At 34.0% G+C, this 20,444-nt stretch overlaps 1 protein-coding gene across 2 annotated transcripts; it reads left to right on the top strand.

Annotated features, from left to right (window-relative positions):
* Positions 1-9,017: 9,017 nt before the first annotated feature.
* Positions 9,018-15,628, top strand: LOC105178954 (protein ROOT PRIMORDIUM DEFECTIVE 1-like). Of its 2 annotated transcripts, XM_088880593.1 has the most exons (5): positions 9,018-9,309; positions 11,248-12,654; positions 12,737-13,066; positions 13,373-14,343; positions 15,116-15,628. In XM_088880593.1, exon 2 carries the CDS (start codon positions 11,256-11,258, stop codon positions 12,456-12,458), a length of 1,203 nt encoding a protein of 400 aa, XP_088736719.1. In that variant the 5' UTR covers positions 9,018-9,309; positions 11,248-11,255; the 3' UTR covers positions 12,459-12,654; positions 12,737-13,066; positions 13,373-14,343; positions 15,116-15,628. The 2 variants fall into 2 exon arrangements, with proteins under 2 accessions (XP_088736719.1, XP_088736718.1); XM_088880592.1 differs by having other exon boundaries at positions 13,373-15,628.
* The last annotated feature ends 4,816 nt before the right edge of the window (positions 15,629-20,444 follow it).

Here is a 20,444-nt window from a genome sequence, read left to right as displayed (position 1 = left end):
ACAAAGAGACATGAGAGAATTGTGTTTCAAAAAATTAAATAAATTAAATGTTATAATGTAACAATGACCAATTGATAAAAAATAAAATTTTATATGATAAAATAAATATTAATGGATATAAAAGTAAATTTCTTGGAGGGCCTCAATATTTATATATTATTATATATATAGACCAGCAACGGCAACAGTTACATGCAGTCTCTGCGCGTATTACTCAACTGAACGCAACTTAAAATTACTCTCAATTTTCCGACTGTCCATATTTTATAATTAATTAGAAAATAAGACAACATATTAATGTTTGGATGTATACTAAAGCATATATATAATTCATTTTTATACACAAATTGCACCATTGTCTAACAATGGTATTACGTAAAACAAATAATATTCCAATTTATATCAAGTCAAATAGTAAATACTATAAAAAAGAAAATTAGTACCATTCAAAATAAAAAAAAAATATTTATATCTTAAATAAAATCAAAATTTATAATGTTAATTTTATAATATAAGACGTAGGAATTATGAATAGGACTCAAGCGGCCATGACAGAGTAAGCATTTGTGCCCTTAAAATGTGGTTGAGGCTAAGAAAGAGGTCCCATAAACAAGTTCGAAGCCATAGATTTAAGTCCCATTAAATGTATGTGTGTTTATTCACTTTATGTATGTTACCATAATTTTTATTAGTCATCCTGATATATTGGTTGAATCAATATAATCTATTAATTATTATTCTTAGTCATATTAATATAATGACTGAATTAATATATCACCCCCCCCCCCCAAAAAAATCCCTTTTCTTTATGTAAAGTGATTTAATTTTCTTGAGTAAAAAATACAATTTAGTCCCACGTGATATTGCAAATATCCAAATTATCCCCTATAAAAAGATTAGCAATTTATCCCCTTGTATTTTTTAAAATGTAGCAATTTACCCCTTTATGTTTTTTCAAATTAAGTAATTTACCTCCCTAGATAGGGGGATAAATTAGTATTATTTTTTTATAAAGGGATAATTTTCTCATTTGTAATATCACAGAATAAATTGTATTAAACCCATTCAATTCGTTGACGTGTCGGACATATTTCTATCAATCTCAGTCAATTTTAGATGGGACAAAATAATAAAATAATTTAAGAGAATCAATGAAAATCTATTAAGCGTCGAAAATTCCGTATTAAGAAAATTATTAACTCATAATTTCAACATGTCTTTTATTTGCAAATAAAATACACATAAGACATATTAAGACAAAATAATTATTTATTTTTGGACTATTTTGATATTTTTGTTTTCAAGTAGTTGTAATCTTCTTACATTTCCTCTTTCTGTCTCCAAACTACAAGAAAATTTAATTTATTACCAACAATATAATTAATTATGATCAAATAAAATTAAATTAAAAAATTTAACTTCTTTTCATAATTGATCAATATTTATCATGATTTTTAGTTGTATATGATCAAAACATTAACTATGATTTTAACTATGAATAGTATTTGTTTCATTTGCAAAAATACGATTAATAGCCATCGTGCAGTCATAGGTAATTTTATTTGCCATGATTTTTTTTAATTATAATAATTAATTATAATGAAAATTCATATGATTTTTGGTGCCAATTTTAAATTTTATTTTTCGTACAAAATTTTAATACTAGGTGATAAAATGCTTAAAAAAGGAGAAAATTGTAATTTCGGTTCCAAAATATTAGGATAATTTACAAAATTAGTCACATACTTTTTAAAATACCCAACATTAGTCACACACTTTAAAAAATATTACAAAGTTAGTCCTATATTTTGTAATATTAGTTCCACATTTTGAGAAAATATATAAAAATTAGTTCCACACTTTAGAAAAATATTGCAAAGTTAGTTCCAATTATTAATTTTTCAACGTTTTTCCTAAAATATGGGACTAATTTTGCCATATTTTTTTAAAGTGTGGGACTAATATTGCAAACCACTTTATATTTTAGAACCAGAATTGCAATTTTCTCGCTAACAGAGTGTTGGAAAGTTGATCAGGGGGAAATCGCTCCAACAAAAACATTTCAAGGGGCAATAGTGCATTTTCTTACTTTGTAGGGGGCTGGAGTAATTATCAAAATATAATTTCTTGAGGGAGTTAAGTGCAATTCGCAGTATTATTTTATATACTTTAGCACCGCCCCCCGACGCCGCGCCACCGTCATCAGCATCATCACTTCCGAGAAACGTTCCAGTATATCTGCAATCTCCGGCGCCACCTCTCAAGTTCCGTCCCATTCTAATCCAACAATCCGACGGTGCAGAATCAAAACGAGTCCTCCGCACATGTGCATGCCTTTAGATTTACGTTTTCAGCCCAACATAAATCAGATTTTAAAATGCGATTTTCTTACGTGGATGGATTGAAATGCTTTTAAGTAGACTTATTTATTTCAATAAATAATCATTTTTAAATAATTAAAAATTTATCGATATTTTTTTTTCATGCATTTTTGGGGAAATAATGTCATATAATAAAATTAAAATTAATTACTATTTTATAAAATATAATTCAAAATCATAATTAAAAAATTATATAAATAAATTTAAATAATTGGAAACATTTCACTCCCTTCCCTGATATAATTACGTGTAAACTACTTGTGGTTAGAAAAATTATATATAGTACCCACGAGGTTTGCTTTCATCTAATTAATATGTCACTCGTTAGTCAAAATTTATTGAATTTGTCAATATTAATAAAAAAATTGAAAGACAATTGATTTTCACCTTGATTGATTTATTACTAACTTATTGCAGGTCAAATAATTTATTTTTACTAAACTACCCTTAACGTGTGAAGGGTATAAGGGTAATTTGATCATAAAAATATCTATTTGATTTGCAATAAATCAGTAACAAATCAATTAAGGATAAGTATGAATTTTTATCAAGTATTATTGTTAATTTTAACTAATTCGGTGAACTTTGGCTAATTGGGGAACTAATTTTAACAATTTTCTCATTTTTTTAGCATTTTATCACCTAGTATTAAAATTTTGTACGAAAAATAAATTTAAAATTGGCACCAAAAATCATATGAATTTTCACTATAATTAATTATTATAATTAAAAAAAATTATGGCAAATAAAATTACCTATGACTGCACGATGGCTATTAATCGTATTTTTGCAAATAAAACAAATACTATTCATAGTTAAAATCATAGTTAATGTTTTGACCATATACAGCTAAAAATCATAATAAATATGATCGAAAAAAAGTTAAAATTTTTAATTTAATTTTATTTGATCATAATTAATTATATTGTTGGTAATAAATTAAATTTTCTTGTAGTGTGGAGACAGAAAGAGGAAATGTAAGAAGATTACAACTACTTAAAAACAAAAAATATCAAAATAGTCCTAAAATAAATAATTATTTGTCTTAATATGTCTTATGTGTATTTTATTTGCAAATAAAAGACATGTTGAAATTATGAGTTAATGATTTTCTTAATACGGAATTTTCGAGGCTTAATAGATTTTCATTGATTCTCTTAAATTTCCACAAAGGGATAAATTGCTAAAATCCTTTTTATAAAGGATAATTTGGACATTTGCAATATCACATGGGACTAAATTGTATTTTTTCTCCACGAAAATTAAGTCATTTTACATAAAAAAAAAAGGGATTTTTTTTTGGGGGGGGGAGTAATATATTAATTCAGTCATTATATTAATATGACTAAGAATAATAATTAAAATAATAATTAATATTACTACCAATTGCCTTGTTAATTTCTCTGGAGAAAAAGTTCAAATACCATAAACCAACATAATTAAAATGTTTCTTTTGAGACTTAACTCCACACATACTTTTTTCGGTTAAGGAAGGAATAACAATTCTTATTGTAGGAAATATTGAAATTAATAGAAGAAATAATTTGTTCTTGTTGTCTTATGCTACTATTTAATTTAAATTTCATTCTGGTCAACTTATAAGTTTTTCGAAACATCTTATAAGACGTTGTAAAGCCTTCGATAATTTCTCTATAAAACGAACTTGTAAGATCAATAAATAAGATGTCAGAAGCTTTTAAGCGTAAAAGTAAGGAATAAACGTGTTTGGCCCGTTATTAGCCTGCTCCAAGTGAATCGGTGTACGACCAAAAAATGGAGCCATGGAAATGTTAGAGAATATTTTTTCAATACTTAGAAAAACATATATATATTGCAATACTTGAGAATTGAATATTTTTATTTTTAACAAAGTAGGATAATTATATAAATAGTTGTTGAGATTTAATTATGTAATCTTCTGGGCTTTTGAAATTACAGACAAACATGTCTATTAATCTTGTGCAGTTCAAAGATTCCTCCTATCAAATTTTCCAAATCAAAATCTGTTCATGTCAGCCCAAAAAAAAGACAGAAGGTATATTTTTGTTAATTAATTTCTTTATTTTTTGCTTTTTTGAAAGATTATAATTTATTTTTAACCATTGTTATTAAGATTTAATAATGTAAATAATAATTTATTAACTCAGTGCATACGTATTTAGTTTTTAAAAAATATATGTTTCTATCTATAAATAGGATGATTTTTAATTTATAACTAATTTTTAATTAACTAATTATTTAAAAATAACTCAGTAATTAATGGACTATTTTATTTTATTTTAAACTAAAATAAATAGATAATATATATATATATATATATATTTTTTTTGTCTTCTTCCTCATTATTTCTCTCCCCAACTCACCTACCTATCATCCTTAAACATAAATGCAACGGTCCCTTGTTTGAGTTCTACAATTAAATTATTGTGAGTTCAATTTCTACAAACATAGCTATTTACTAAACATAAATATAATAAAATTTTTGGATTTTTTGTTTGAAAAATAATGAATACCGTTTGTTGTTTAAAAAAAATATAAAAATTCCTTAAATAAAAAATAATTGTACAATCTTTATACGGTGAGGTGGAAATTAATACTTTACTGTTATTGAATTTTTCTTTTCTCTTAAAAAAATATGAAAATAAGTAAAGTAAAAGTATATTACTTTACAAAAAGATATTTTAAAAATTTTAAATTATATAAAATTAAAATTCATAATTTAAAAATATATTTTAATTAATTTATTTAAAAATTAAATAAAAACTAATAAAGTTTAATTATTAGGATATTGGAATAGACCTCCATCATCCTTCCCTTTTGAGGCCCACTGCAGAAACCTACGGCAGAAGTTGTCGGGTGACTCTCCCTCTTACAGAACACAGTACATAGTACAGACATATCAAGGACAAAAATAAATATATGACGTGTTAATGCATACAATGAATGCCTCCATCTTGATGTGACACTTGAAAAATTATATCTAATACTCTTGAAATTTATTTTTATACAGCAAATAAGTTTATCTATTAGTCAAAATTTATTAAATTTGTTAATATTAACAAAAAAGACATGAATTAAAATTAGTATTTACCTTCGATTTACTTATTGCAGGTCAAGCAAATTTTTTTATAACTAAATTATCCTTAAAACTGTGAAGGTATACTTCACGTGCATTAATGCGTGAAGATGTATAATGGTAATAATTTGATCATAAAAAGATTTATTTAACTTGCAATAAGTCAATCGGCGATAAATACGAATTTTTATCCGATTTCTTTCGTTAATATCATCGAATTTGATGAATTTTAACTAATTGAGAAATTTATCTGATAGACAGAAGCAAACCTCGTGGATATTAAATATAATTTTTCAGACCACATGGGGTCTACGTAAAACTACATCAAACCTAATGAGAGGAGAGTGTAATTACCCCTTAGAAATAATAATTTCAAATTTCGAATTACAAGTTAATTAGGAATAATTGCACTCTCTTTCCTCCAAGTTTGATGTTATTAAAATCTACATCTTTTGAGGTTTGAAAAATTAAATTTAGTATTTTTTTAAGTTTGCTTTCATTTAACAAATAAGTCTCTTATTAACCAAAGTTCACCGAATTAGTTAAAATTAACAATAATATTTGATAAAAATTCATACTTACCCTTAATTGATTTGTTACTGATTTATTGCAAATCAAATAGATATTTTTATGATCAAATTACCCTTATACCCTTCATACGTTAATGCATGTAGAAGTATATTTTCACCTTTATAAGGGTAGTTTAGTAAAAATAAATTATTTGACCTGCAATAAGTTAGTAATAAATCAATCAAGGTGAAAATCAATTGTCTTTCAATTTTTTTATTAATATTGATAAATTCAATAAATTTTAACTAACGAGTGACATAATAGTTAAATGAAAGCAAATCTCGTGAGTACTATATGTAATTTTTCTAACCACAAGTAGTTTACATGTAATTATATTAGGGAAGGGAGTGAAAATTTTCCAATTATTTAAATTTATTTATATAATTTTTTAATTATGATTTTGAATTATATTTTATAAAAGAGTAATTAATTTTAATTTTATTATATGACATTATTTCCCCAAAAATGCATGAAAAAAAATATCGATAAATTTTTAATTATTTAAAAATGATTATTTATTGAAATAAATAAGTCTACTTAAAAGCATTTCAATCCATCCACGTAAGAAAATCGCATTTTAAAATCTGATTTATGTTGGGCTGAAAACGTATATCTAAAGGCATGCACATGTGCGGAGGACTCGTTTTGATTCTGCACCGTCGGATTGTTGGATTAGATTGGGACGGAACTTGAGAGGTGGCGCCGGAGATTGCAGATATACTGGAACGTTTCTCGGAAGTGATGATGCTGATGACGGTGGCGCGGCGTCGGGGGGCGGTGCTAAAGTATATAAAATAATACTGCGAATTGCATTTAACACCCTCAAGAAATTATATTTTGATAATTAGTCCAGCCCCACAAAGTAAGAAAATGCACTATTGCCCCTTGAAATGTTTTTGTTGGAGCGATTTCCCCCTGATCAACTTTCCAACACTCTGTTAGCGAGAAAATTGCAATTCTGGTTCTAAAATATAAAGTGGTTTGCAATATTAGTCCCACACTTTAAAAAAATATGGCAAGTAGTCCCATATTTTAGGAAAAACGTTGAAAAATTAATGATTGAAACTAACTTTGGAACATTTTTCTAAAGTGTGGAACTAATTTTTTTATATTTTCTCAAAGTGTGGAACTAATATTATAAAATATAGGACTAACTTTGTAATATTTTTTAAAGTGTGTGACTAATGTTGGGTATTTTAAAAAGTATGTGACTAATTTTGTAAATTATCCTATATTTTGGAACCGAAATTACAATTTTCTCATTTTTTTAGCATTTTATCACCTAGTATTAAAATTTTGTACGAAAAATAAAATTTAAAATTGGCACCAAAAATCATATGAATTTTCACTATAATTAATTATTATAATTAAAAAAAATTATGGCAAATAAAATTACCTATGACTGCACGATGGCTATTAATCGTATTTTTGCAAATAAAACAAATACTATTCATAATTAAAATCATAGTTAATATTTTGACCATATACAGCTAAAAATCATAATAAATATGATTGAAAAAAAGTTAAAATTTTTAATTTAATTTTATTTTATCATAATTAATTATATTGTTGGTAATAAATTAAATTTTCTTGTAGTGTGGAGACAGAAAGAGGAAATGTAAGAAGATTACAACTACTTGAAAACAAAAAATATCAAAATAGTCCTAAAATAAATAATTATTTTGTCTTAATATGTCTTATGTGTATTTTATTTGCAAATAAAAGACATGTTGAAATTATGAGTTAATGATTTTCTTAATACGGAATTTTCGACGCTTAATAGATTTTCATTGATTCTCTTAAATTATTTTATTATTTTGTCCCATCTAAAATTGACTGAGATTGATAGAAATATGTCCGACACGTCAACGAATTGAATGGGTTTAATACAATTTATTCTGTGATATTACAAATGAGAAAATAATCCCTTTATAAAAAAATAATACTAATTTATCCCCCTATCTAGGGAGGTAAATTACTTAATTTGAAAAAACATAAAGGGGTAAATTGCTTCATTTTAAAAAATACAAGGTGATAAATTGCTAATCTTTTTATAGGGGATAATTTGGATATTTGCAATATCACATGGGGTTAAATTGTATTTTTTACTCAAGAAAATTAAATCACTTTACATAAAGAAAAGGGATTTTTTTTTTTGGGGGGGGGAGTAATATCTCTCACAAGCTTCCGGATCAATTTAAAATCCAATCGAACTCCTGCAATCCATGAGACATAAACAGCTATTTGTATCAGATTTTCTTCTTCTCCATTCAAAACATAAAAATTAAACGAAATCAGACGTAGCCACAGACAGATTAGAGATGGAAAAAACGTGCAAGAAGCCGAGCTCCAACTCACTCTAGATAATGACAAATGCATGCAATGCAATAAATGTATTTGCTCGTCCGAACAAGATGCTTGTGTGCGTGTGTGTGTGTTTATGACACATAGAGAGAGAGAGAGAGAGAGAGAGAGAGATTCATACGAGCTTTCAGTGGCTGAAATTGGTGGAAGGCTAAAGGAACAGGGGAAGCTGTTTGATTGATCTCTCCAAGGTATACGAATCAGACCTATCGCTGTTATTTGCTCCTTCATCCTTCTAGTTTACGTAAATTATACTTTTGCCCCATTATTGTTATATATAGATATATACTACTATATTATATTATAAACTAGTTAGTACCATGTGTCCAGATATGGGATAACTGTATTTTTTAAATATACTTAAATAAATTATAAACACTTTTTCAATATAAAAAAAGTAATAAATAAATTAAAATTAAATTAATCAATAAGTATAAAAACTACAAAAATATATTTATAATATTTTACTAACTATTTACCTAAAAAAGTGAGTGAATCTTTTGGACAGAAACAAACAAATAATTATACAAATACAAATACTAATAATAATAATAATATATTAATAATAATAATAATTATACAAAAAGTCAAAAATCAAAAACTCATCTCTTTCTCTCTCTTCTTATCGTTTTTCTTCCTTGTTGTTCCTCACTTGTCTTTCTTTTCCATTCCTTCTCCTCTCTCATTTCTTCCCCAAACCCATCTCCATTTCTTCCTCAAACCCATGTCTTAGAACCCTAACTCCAAACTCACGGCAACAAGGAGGCAGGTCGGCAACGAGGACGGGGACGAGGACGGCTTCCATCTTTCTCCTCTCATTTTTTCTACAAACCCATCTCTTAGAACCCTAGCCCTAAACTCACGGCAACAAGGACGGTAAATCGGCAACGAGGAAGGCGAAGAGCGAGGATTCTCCAGGTAATCCTTATTTCTTTGTTGCATTTTACTTATTCTTCTTTTTTTTGGGTTTGGGTGTGTTTTTAGCATCTTGTTTTCAGCAAAATTTCTGAAAAATTTTGTATCTAATGTTGTATGTAATGTTGTAATTTCTGGAAAATTTCTGCAATTTCTGAAAAATTCTAGTCGTTGTGTGAAATTTCTGCAATTTCCCTCCCTCTGTGTGAAATTTCTGCAATTTCTGCAATTTTAGTCGTTGTGTAATTGTTGTTCTTGAGGTTAATGATGAGAAATTGGGGTTTGAGTGAAGTGGAGCTGATGTTTCGTGTTGTGACAGTGAAAATAAGTGGGTGGGAGTGCGTGTGCTTTGTGTTAGTCAAAAATACAACAGTTGAAGGCGTGATGGGTTGTGGGAGAGCAGTGTGTGTGTGTGATTCTGTGTGTATGAAGCAAGAGGTGTACATGGTGGTGAGGCGGTTGTACAGTCCAGAAGTAATGGTAATTTGTTAGGCTTGGACCCTTAAACATAGCAGGCTGGTTCTCATTCTCTATCAATTGGAATTATGAGAATAGATTGGGGTCAAGTTTCAGTTGGCACAATTGTCTTACCAACACAAATTTGAGTGTAGGTGTGGTCACAATGTTGATTTCCATATTTGAATGTGTTTAAAAATTGGAAGGCAATTTAAAAGGTTTTGGAAAAGACAAAGGAAGGAGATAATATATCTACGTATACAAATAGTTGTCCAAATGTCTAAGTTTTAATTAAATTGAGTGATGATACCTAATCTTAATTGAAAGTGAAGTAATACTTAATTTTATATTTTCACTGTCACAACACGAACACAGTGAATGATTTTATTACATTTAGTGGGAGAATGATTTTAGTAAACTATTTAAATGTTATAATTAGGCCTAATCTGAGATCATTTATTCCTATTTCTTATATCAGTAGAAAAAAAATCTTGATCTTCAAAATTACGCCTACTGAGACAGCTTCTTATGAGCAGTGGGAGTGGTCTAACGGTTTAAGTTTGATGCTCATAAAGAAGCATATCAACAAAGGTAGTTGAGGTTTAATCCAAAATGCACTAAAGTAAAAGACTTTCTAAAGGCAATTGAAGATCAATATGTGTGTTTTGATAAAACTTTGATTAACTATTATTTGTATAAAAATTCCATGCATGTATTTTGTTGAAGGTCCATGCACTAGAATTCCATGCATGTATTTTGTTGGTTTCGTTAAAAAGGGTTAAAGTCTTTTATTTTATGGATATATGTTTTTAGTCTAGATTTATTTATGTATTTCGTCCCACCTTTTATATGACTTAACTCGTTTTTAGTATTGAATGAGAAGGAAGAAAGAACATGTTAGTTTTGCCAAAGCACTACAAAACACACCAAACATTGAGTTTTTATTAATAGTAACACTATTGATTTTAGTAATTAAAAGACTTTTCTTGAAGGTCCCATTTCTAATTTATTTACTTTAATTATAAAGTTTCATTTGATTAACTATTATTTGTATAAAAATTAATTTCTCTGTTAAAACTATTTCATTAAAAATTTAAATGCACATGTTTCTTATTATCTATACTAATTATAAAAAGAAAGCATCTTTCGTGTCTAGAATGGAAGTTCTTTTAGGTATTTTATAAAATTTAGCCTTCGCTTTTGCATAATTTGTTTCTATATTTCTTTCTACAAAGTGAAATCTGTAATTTGTGGAGGGCAAAAATAGAAATTCAATATAATAGTGGTAGTTCTCACATTATCTAATTATTTACGTGTCGAGAATAATTTGTTATCATGATTTATTAATAGGTTAATATTTGACTTCTAAGAGAGTATTATAATATATTTATATATAATCATAATACATAAAATTTTATTTATTTATGAAGGCATAGGGTTATTTTTGTCCATAAAGAAACAACACTGAAATTTGAACCCCTGCAGGCTGTGCTATGGCGGCCCACATCTTCAAGAAAATCCGCCCGGCCGGCGCCACCGCCGTCCTCCGCCGCACAAAAACCACCTCAGCCCAATATGTGGACTCAAGATTTCGGGACCCTACATTCGAAAAGTTGATGGAGAAATACAAAAATCTGCTAAAAGTCATATCCATACAAGACCTCATCCTCGCCTCAAACTCCACTCCACCTTCCGTCTCCCTCGACTTTCTCCACCGCGTCTCCCAGAGGCTCCACCTGAACCGCGGCCCCGCCGCCTTCCTCCGCAAGTATCCCCACATATTCCACATTTTCAATCACCCCGTCAAGCTCCAACCCTTCTGCACCCTCACCCCGGCCGCCCTCAAAATCGTCCGCCAAGAATCCATGGCTATAGATAACTCGCTGCCACTTGTAGTAACCCGATTGGTCAAGCTTCTATCGATGTCCGTCTCCAGGAAGTTGCCGCTTCGAGCCATTTTCAAGGTCTGGAGAGAATTGGGACTGCCAGATAACTTCGAGGACTATGTTATTTCAAGCAATTCTGACATTTTCTTGCTTCAAGATGGAAATGAACCCAATACTCATTTTTTGGTGCTCAATGATGGTGAAGCATTTAAGGATTGTTTGATTCCTGCTGTTGAGAATTGGAGGATCGTGGAGTGTTGTAAGGAGGATTGCAGTGTGGATAGGACCGACCTCAGGTATAGCTTTAAGCAGGGGTTTCCACCGGGGATGCGAGTAAAGAAGAATTTCAAGGCGAAAGTTAAGGAATGGCAGAGATTGCCATATGTTGGACCGTATGAGGAGCTGTGGCTGGAGGAAATGAGGAGGACTAAGAGTAGGATGATGAGAATGGAGAAAAGGGCAGTGGGGATTGTCCATGAGTTTTTGAGCTTGACTGTGGAGAAGATGGTGGAGGTGGAGAAGATTAGTCATTTTAGGAAGTGGTTTGGAATTGATTTGAATGTGAGGGATTTGTTCTTGGACCATCCAGGGATGTTTTATCTGTCAACCAAAGGAAAGAAGCACACAGTGTTTTTGAGGGAGGCATATGAGAGAGGATGCTTGATCGAGTCAAATCCGATTTATGAGGCTCGGAGGAAGCTTCTTGATCTTGTTCTTCTGGGCTGTCGTGGGTTGGGAAGAGGTGATGATAACTCCAATAGTGTGGATCAGAGTGAAGAAAATGAAGTGGAAGAGATGTACAAAGATTGAGGTGTGTTGTCGGGTTAAGCTCTTCCTCACTGTGGCGTTGCAAAGTTGGGAGGTAGAATTAAGTTGAGGTTCGTTGATCTTAGCTGGAAAGTACATTATGCACAATGCAACATGTATTGGAATGAATGCTTCTGGTGTTGTTTGCTGGTTATGAATCATCCGTAGCTTAAACATTCAAGTGGAGAGTTCACACAAGGTAACTATGTCTCTACTTCGTCACGTCACCTCCATATTGTTGGGATATATGACATTGATTATATGCTTGTTTGCTTGCTTAGATGATTGATGTTGTCGGTATACTATAAGAACAATACTACTATCAGGGGGGTGGAAACCCAAATAAGGAAGAAACGGATTAACCTCCAACAGGCATCTAAACTCTTCAAAAGCTTGAAATGTTTTGGAGTGGTTGCTCGACAACTAAGGGATTGGGATGACACCGATGAATCAGAAGGGGAAGACGATGATGGCAATCCGGTTAGCCCACAACCATTGAAGATTCAGGACCCTATTTGCTCGCAGAACAGTAATCCAACCGACACAGAGGAAAGAGAGCAGTTCCTAGTTCCCGCTCCTACCCCGCCAGACAAAAACAGACGTCGCTACAGGCAATTCTGATACTGTTCTTTTAAACCTTTTGTTGTTTATTAATGTAAAGGAGTAGTATTCCTCCCTTTATGCTTTCCTGTTTTATTTGTAATGTTAACTATTGCTCTTTTTATGAAGATGGGATGGGGACCCCGATAAGCCTCCCCCACCTTCGGGTGTTTTGATAAAAAAAAATAAAAAATAAAAAATAAAACCCTAAACCCTAAACCCTAAACCCTAAAGGTCACTGGACACTACAACACATGCTATTTCATATCAACCTATTCCTAAAGCAAGTGGAGTTTCGGATTACTCATATCTATCAGGAAGGAAATATGGCGGCAGACCACTTGGCCAACCTTGCTTGTACAACCAAATCAGCTGAAGTTTACCGGGGGGATGAACTACATGGACACATTACTGGTATCATTAAATGCGACGGCTTGGGAATCCCATATATTCGAGCAAAATGAGAAAGAGTCTGCCGTATCAATGTCTGCAGCTGCTGCTGTTATTACTGTTGCTGATGCCGTCTCTTTGGTGTAGCATGAACAACAGGACAGAATTTTCAGGGAGTATCCTTGTCTATTGTGAATTCAAATATTTTTTAACAGTTGCTTGTCTCAGTTCCTTGCTACAGCAGCAGACGGTGCACGAAGGAGTCCCACAGCCTCTCTGCTGCTGCTGCTGCTGTCCTTCTCTGCTGCAGCGCTTCCGTCGCTGCTGCTTTTTGCTCCAGACAATCACCTCCTGCTGCTGCAAGTTCCGTACTGAAGCAGCACTCTGTTTGCTGCTCTGCTGCAAGGCTTCGTTGGCTGCAGAGTAGCAGCTGTTTCTTTGCTGCTATTGCTGCTGTTATGCTGCTACTGCTGCTGTGCTTCGCTGCTGCTGTTATGCTGCTACTGCTTTGCTGCTGTGCTTCGCCGCTGTTGCATCACTGCGCTGCTACTGCTGCTGTCTTTTGCTGCTGTTGCTGTGCTGTTCATCCACACTGCAGCTGTTCTTTGGCTCTGTGGCAGCAGCTGTTGGTGTGGCTGCAGCAAGCAATTTCAAGGGGCAATTATGCGAGGATTATTGATCTCACTTCAGGGAGTTTTCTTAACCTCTCCTATCATCTTGCTAGGCTATCAATTAACTCTGCTTTTCTGTTGCAGAACCATGGCACTGTGACAGCAGCTGCTTTTTGCTGCAACGACCTTGCTTTTACTGCTGCCATGCCACTTGTTGTTGTGGCTGCAGCAAGCAACTTCAGGGGGCATTTATGCAAAGATGATTCATCTCACTTCAGGAATTCATGGTAATAACTCTGTTGCTGCAGATACTGCTTTTGATTTTTGGAACCAATATGCACATCCCCAGCCCTTGATCAACCTTGATGTACTCACCTCTCGTACACTCAAGTGTTTCTTTGGCCTCTTCTCATTCCTTGAACAACTGAAAGGTTTGCTCTTGTGCAATCTGTCATCCAAAAAGCTGGGGTCTTGGAACGTTTGCCTCCTTCCCTCACATCTCTTCACTTCATCTTTCAACTTACACAACCTTGAACTAACTCTCCTAATTATCAACGAGCACGCCTTGCTTCACTTGCACAATCACTTGAGCACTAACCATTTTTTGTCTTATTGTGACCACCACTCAAAGTACATAATTTTCCTCCACACCCCCTTTTGTTTCTTGGCAACAAACTGTCTCATTGAAGTTTCTCGGCTCTTCATAGTCCTTGGTGCAAAATTCATTTTGTGTTGGTTTCAATTAGTTGAAGTGTTTCAACCCCGTTTCAACTTCTCAAAATTAGCACGTCTTTCCTTTGATGCTTTTGGTTTTTCAATTGTTGGTCTTGTGTACTTGTGTTCTTATCTTTTAGAGCGTCTTTTCCCCTCACTTATTTGGGAGATTGAATAGGGATTTTTCCTTGTAGGCTTGATTTTGTATGCATTTCTTTTCCTCATTTTTCAATTCTCTAAAATTTGGGCTGATTTTATTTTGTTTCATTTTTTGGATTGTGTCTATTTTTCATTCATAGACTTGGGCTTGTTTTGTTTTGTTGAATTGGGTTGAACACTCTTCAGTTTTTTGGACTCAACTCCCTTGGACCGTCCAAGCTGGAAACCCATTCCTTTGGGTGCACCTAACTCCAGACTGTTTCTTTTGGGCCTAAAATTCTCGCTGGGCCGAAACTCTCAACTGGACCGTCCAACTCTTTGGTCTGCACCACCTGATTGTATACTTGCTGGACTATGCATTGCAAGTGGGCTGCGCTCAGACTGGGCTGCACGCATTCTGGACTGAGGAGGCAGACTGGCCTCACTGGGCTGCACTGCTACTGGTCTGTGAGACTGGGCTGAACCAAGGACTGCTGCATTGGGCTCTTTCTGGACCACCTCGCGGGCTACCTCTGCTGGACATTAAACCCGGGCCTCCGATCCAATTGGGCAATTTGACATTGAAATTTCATTTTGCAGCTGCCAAGATTTTTGGGCTTCTTTTTGTATAGCCCAAACACTATTTTTTGGGGTTCTTTCTTGATATTTTTTGTGGGTTTGAATTTTATGTACAAAACGTTAAGTACATTTTAATTGTTATCTAGAAGGGATGGGGATCCCGACAATTCCCCTATTTCTTAAAAACAAAAAAAAAACCCTAAACCCTAAACCCTAAACCTTGGCCATTTTTTCTCCACATCTCACTACAATTGTGTGAGATTTTCACACACTTGCACTTCCACCTCTCACCACCACCAAACCACCACTCTTTCAGCCTCACCACCACCACCGATAGACAGCCCATCTCCAGCTCTGTCGCGGCGGCGGCGCCGTGCCATCACTGGTCGCCGGTCGGAAAATCTCGCCGGCGCGTTCGAGGTCACGGCCACCACCGTCAGGCTCGCCTCGTCGAGTACTGTCCAACCATGGTGCGTGTGGCCTGAACGGAGCACGGACGCGCCCTCACCGGCCGATCGAAAATTGCAGATTCGCCCTCAAAGTCGCCGGAATCTTCTCTCTAAGATTCTGGCGCCGTCTCGTCGAATTACCGGCCGTGCTATATACCAAAAGAATCGCCTTGATGAGTAGAGTATTTCCCCCCAAACAATTTGAAGTTTCGTGCACTTGGGACGATGGGCTAACTCCTCCACCGCTGAACGCTTCCACCGTCGTTTCGTCGCCGGTGAGCCGACCCACGGTCACGGACCAGTACCGTCGTCTTCCTCTCTTCATGGCGAATCGTTTGGGACCAATCTCGTCCAATTTCATTGCCTGTACGAAAAGATCTTTTTCTTCTCCTACTCGCGCCGTCGCCGCCACTCGTCGTGCTGTTCCGCCGCCGTCCGGCCACCGTTCGCAAGCGGACCACCACCACTTGACTCGCGCTGGGATGACGAAGCCGACCATCCGTTCAGATCATGGTTCCGTTCAGTCGCCGGAATCTCCAACTCCGGCGGTAGGTGGCGGTCAAATGGGTTTGACCGAGTTGACTCCAAAAAGAACGTTCACTGAAGTCATTGCACCCTCAAAAGTGCCACAAACAGCTTCGTAGAAATTTTTCTTTGCAAATTCGCCACCGCCCTCCATCGATGCGTGCGGTCTTGATTGATGAGAAGGGCCCTACACTGGTTTTTTCGAATACGGAGACCGAAACCCTTGCAGCTCCTTTCCGATTGGCACTGGTTGGGAAATTGTGACGTCTATAGAATTTTTCACGTAATTGGGAGACTAATTGATAATTATTAGGAATTTAAATTTAATTAATAAATAAATTATAGATTGAATTTGGGATATAATAAAATTTGAACGGATTAAATTGGAGTTCGTGATAATATTTGGGGACAAATTATATTAGGAGGGACGTGAAAGGTATTTTAGAAAAAGTTTAAAACTAAATATAATAATAATAATAATAACAATAATAATAATAATAATAATAATAATATGTAAATATATGTACATAATATATAAAAGAGGGGGGGGGGGGGAGGTGGCACCGCCTCAACCCCCCCACTTAAAAAAATATATACATGTGTGTGTGTGAATTCATATTCACACACATACTTTTGCATAACCAGCTCTGCAATATTTCCGCAATATTTCAGGTATGAAATATTGATTTTAATTTATATTAATTATGTAATTATATTATTTAATTAGTTCATTTATTAAATGTTGATTATATATCAAATCGAATATAAAAATGATATCGTTGGTTAATTAGATTATTAAATTTATTAGATTTGAATGTTGCTATAGCCAATTTATATAATTCCATCGGAATTGTTAACCAAATACGCAATTCTACGTATTGTTATTTAATTAAATTATATAATAGCGAGAAATTGATAACAAATTCGTAGGAATATTCTGAAAACTATACTTAAGATATAATATATTGTTAAAGAGGAAGAATGATGTTTTAATGATAATTTAATTTAAGGATGTTATTAAAAATGATAGTTATAAATGTATAAGGGGTTACGTTAAATAAATTCCTATGAATCACTTGATAAATTATAAATATTTTTATGAAGCCTATAGTGTCTAGTTATTGAGAAGAACTAGAACGAAGATTTATATTTCGATAGAAGTGGAATATTAAAGAATTATTGAAAATCGTACGAATAAGATTTAATATTATATTTAAAAGAAATTACGATATTCTCGATATATTAATGGTATGTGGTATAACTCATTATAGGATATGGGGGTGAGGTGAAAGGACTGACAATTAGCGATTGAGTAGAAAGAAACGTTGTGAGGTTGAGGTAAGTAAATAATTAGTATTATCTATATATGTTCCATTTATTTGTGATATTACTGTTATATAAATTTGTGGTTCATGCTGATGTTGGTTTATCTGAAAATATATGAATAGTGAATGATTTAATTTGATTGACGATATTGTGTACGTGGAATGCGAAGACACGTTGAAATATTATGTTTGTTGTATGATGTGTTGTGGGTGTCTGAAAATGAGAATATAATGATATATTATTTTACGTTACTAGTTGCTTACAAAAATGGTGATATGTGGATATGATGGAGTGGTGGAAATTGAATATAATTGTGGCGTGAATAACCCTTGATGTGTTGAAAAGCCTATAAGGCGAAATGAAATGAAAAGAGCTTTAATGCGATATGAGAAAGAAATGAAATGAAAAGAGATTTGATGCGATATGAAAAAGATGTGATGTGAAAAGAGCTATGATGCGAAATAAAAGAGCTATGATGCGAAATGAGATTGATGAGCCAGCTGTCAAGGGGATTCACTTAAATTTATATAACGGTGAGACTGAGTTAACGGGAAAAACACGATATCACCTTCTGGTAAACAAATTAGGAAAAAAGAGGTTTAATTGATTATTTTATTGTGAGATAGCTATGTGGTGTACTACAATTATATTGGAGTTAAATTGACTGTAATTCATGCATGTTGCCTACTTGTCTTGTTTGGGCTGTGTTTGATATACATATATAGATAGGGCTGATTATTTACCTACTAAGTGGCAGACACATCCCTCTGTTCACATTTTCTTTCAGGAGTAGACTTTGAGGTGTCTGATAGTTGAAGAATAGGTCTACGCACTATACTCAGGCATGTCGGGCCAGTATGCTGTTTTCTCCTCTTGTCAGCTAGAGTACAAATCTTATTTTGTTTGTATAAAGAGAACATAGGCGTAGCGATCAACTGTGGTGGATCACCTGTGGTGTTTGATTTGTATATATGTGATTTTGTGGGTTGACTATGTCGTTATGATGTTGTGACTACGTATGCATATTGATAGATGATTATGTGCATATATATATATAAACACAGGGATTATTATAAGTATGACGTTTAGGATAGATATAGCCCTTGTAGCGAAGGGGGTGCTACGTAAATTCTCTCATGAAAAACCTCAATTCCGACACCTGCATCGCCTTATTGCCGGACTGGGAGTCAAAGGCGCATTTACCGTCAGTATGCTTAATGCCAAGCATGTACTTATTCGTCTCTCCAACGAATCCGACTTCTCCTATCTTTGGCTGAGAAGAATTTGACACATTCAAGGATTTTCGATGCGCATTTTCAAATGGACACCATCATTCACACCGGCTCAGGAATCCTCTATTATTTCGGTTTGGGTACGTTTTCCTGAACTCCCAACTCATTTGTTTCATAAGGATGCTCTATTTGCGGTAGCAAACATGATAGGAATACCACTTCAAATCGACGACTGCACGTTGAATCAATCCAAGCTCTCTAATGCTACATTGAGATTGATCTTACCAAACCACTTGTGGAGGGTTTTAACCTACAAATCAATGGAGCCACAATTCATCAGAAAGTGGAATATGAGCAACTTCCAAAATATTGCAACCTTTGTAAACACGTCGGTCACGACAACTTGGAGTGTTACACAATGGGCAATGCTCCCCGCCCTCCTCCACGAGCCAAGAAGTCAAATGGAAAGGAGACAATGGGAACGGAGGAACAGGTGGTGCCTGGGAAAGCTAAGGCACTCGAGAGGGGTGAATGCTCCAAAAGCAGGTACTCTACTAACCTCTCTAATGACAATGTTGATAGTGGTAAACATGGTAAGCATGATGAGCATGATGATAATATTGTGGAGAATGATGAGCATGTGGATAATGATAACTATACTGCACACGGTGAAAACATTATGGAGACTGATCTGCTTGCCGATAATCTTGCTGTTGGTGCTGTGTATTGTCCTATTGGGGGATGAAAATCCAAACGAGGAAGCAATGGATTAACCTCAAACAGGCCTCTAAACTCTTCAAAGGTCTTAAAACTTTTGGAGTAATTGTTCGACAACTGAATGTTTGGGATGACACGGATGAATCAGAAGGGGAAGACGATGATGTCGACCCGAGTAGCCCACGGCCGGTGAAGATTCAGGATCCAGTGTGCTCGCTGAACCTTAATCCGGCTGAGACAGACGATGGAGAGCAGTTCCTTGTTCTCTCTCCAACTCCGCCTGAAAGAAACAGACGTCGCATCAGGCAATTTTGATGCTATGCCACTGCAACCGCATTACTCCTTTTAACTTTTTCTTGTATCACAATGTAAAGGAGTAGTACCCCTCCTTTTATATTTTGCTGCTTTTACTTTGTAATGCTGCTTGTTTTTTTTTTTAAATGAAGATGGGACGGAGACCACGAAAAGCCTCCCCCACCCTCGGGTGTTTATCCAAATAAAAAAAAAAAACCCTAAACCCTAAACCAAACCAACCACACTTTGCCAAATTCTCTCAACATCTCACTACAAGTGTGTGAGATTTAACACACTAATTCTTCCACCACCAACCACCACCAAACCACCACTTGTTCAGCCTCACCACCACCTCCAACAGACAGCCAACATCCTCCTCCACCGCGGCGTCACCGCCGCCGGCCGGTCGCCGAA

The sequence above is a fragment of the Sesamum indicum genome, linkage group LG5 (genome assembly GCF_026168435.1).
Source record: "Sesamum indicum cultivar Baizhima isolate 11 linkage group LG5, ASM2616843v1, whole genome shotgun sequence".
Taxonomy (NCBI): Eukaryota; Viridiplantae; Streptophyta; class Magnoliopsida; order Lamiales; family Pedaliaceae; genus Sesamum; species Sesamum indicum.
The sequence above is the reverse complement of the archived record's forward strand: the minus strand, read 5'-3'. Positions and strand labels throughout refer to the sequence as shown.

Bases quoted from the DNA above. Each gene is read 5' to 3' on its own strand.
- LOC105178954 (XM_088880593.1), top strand. From the start codon at position 11,256: ATGGCGGCCCACATCTTCAAGAAAATCCGCCCGGCCGGCGCCACCGCC.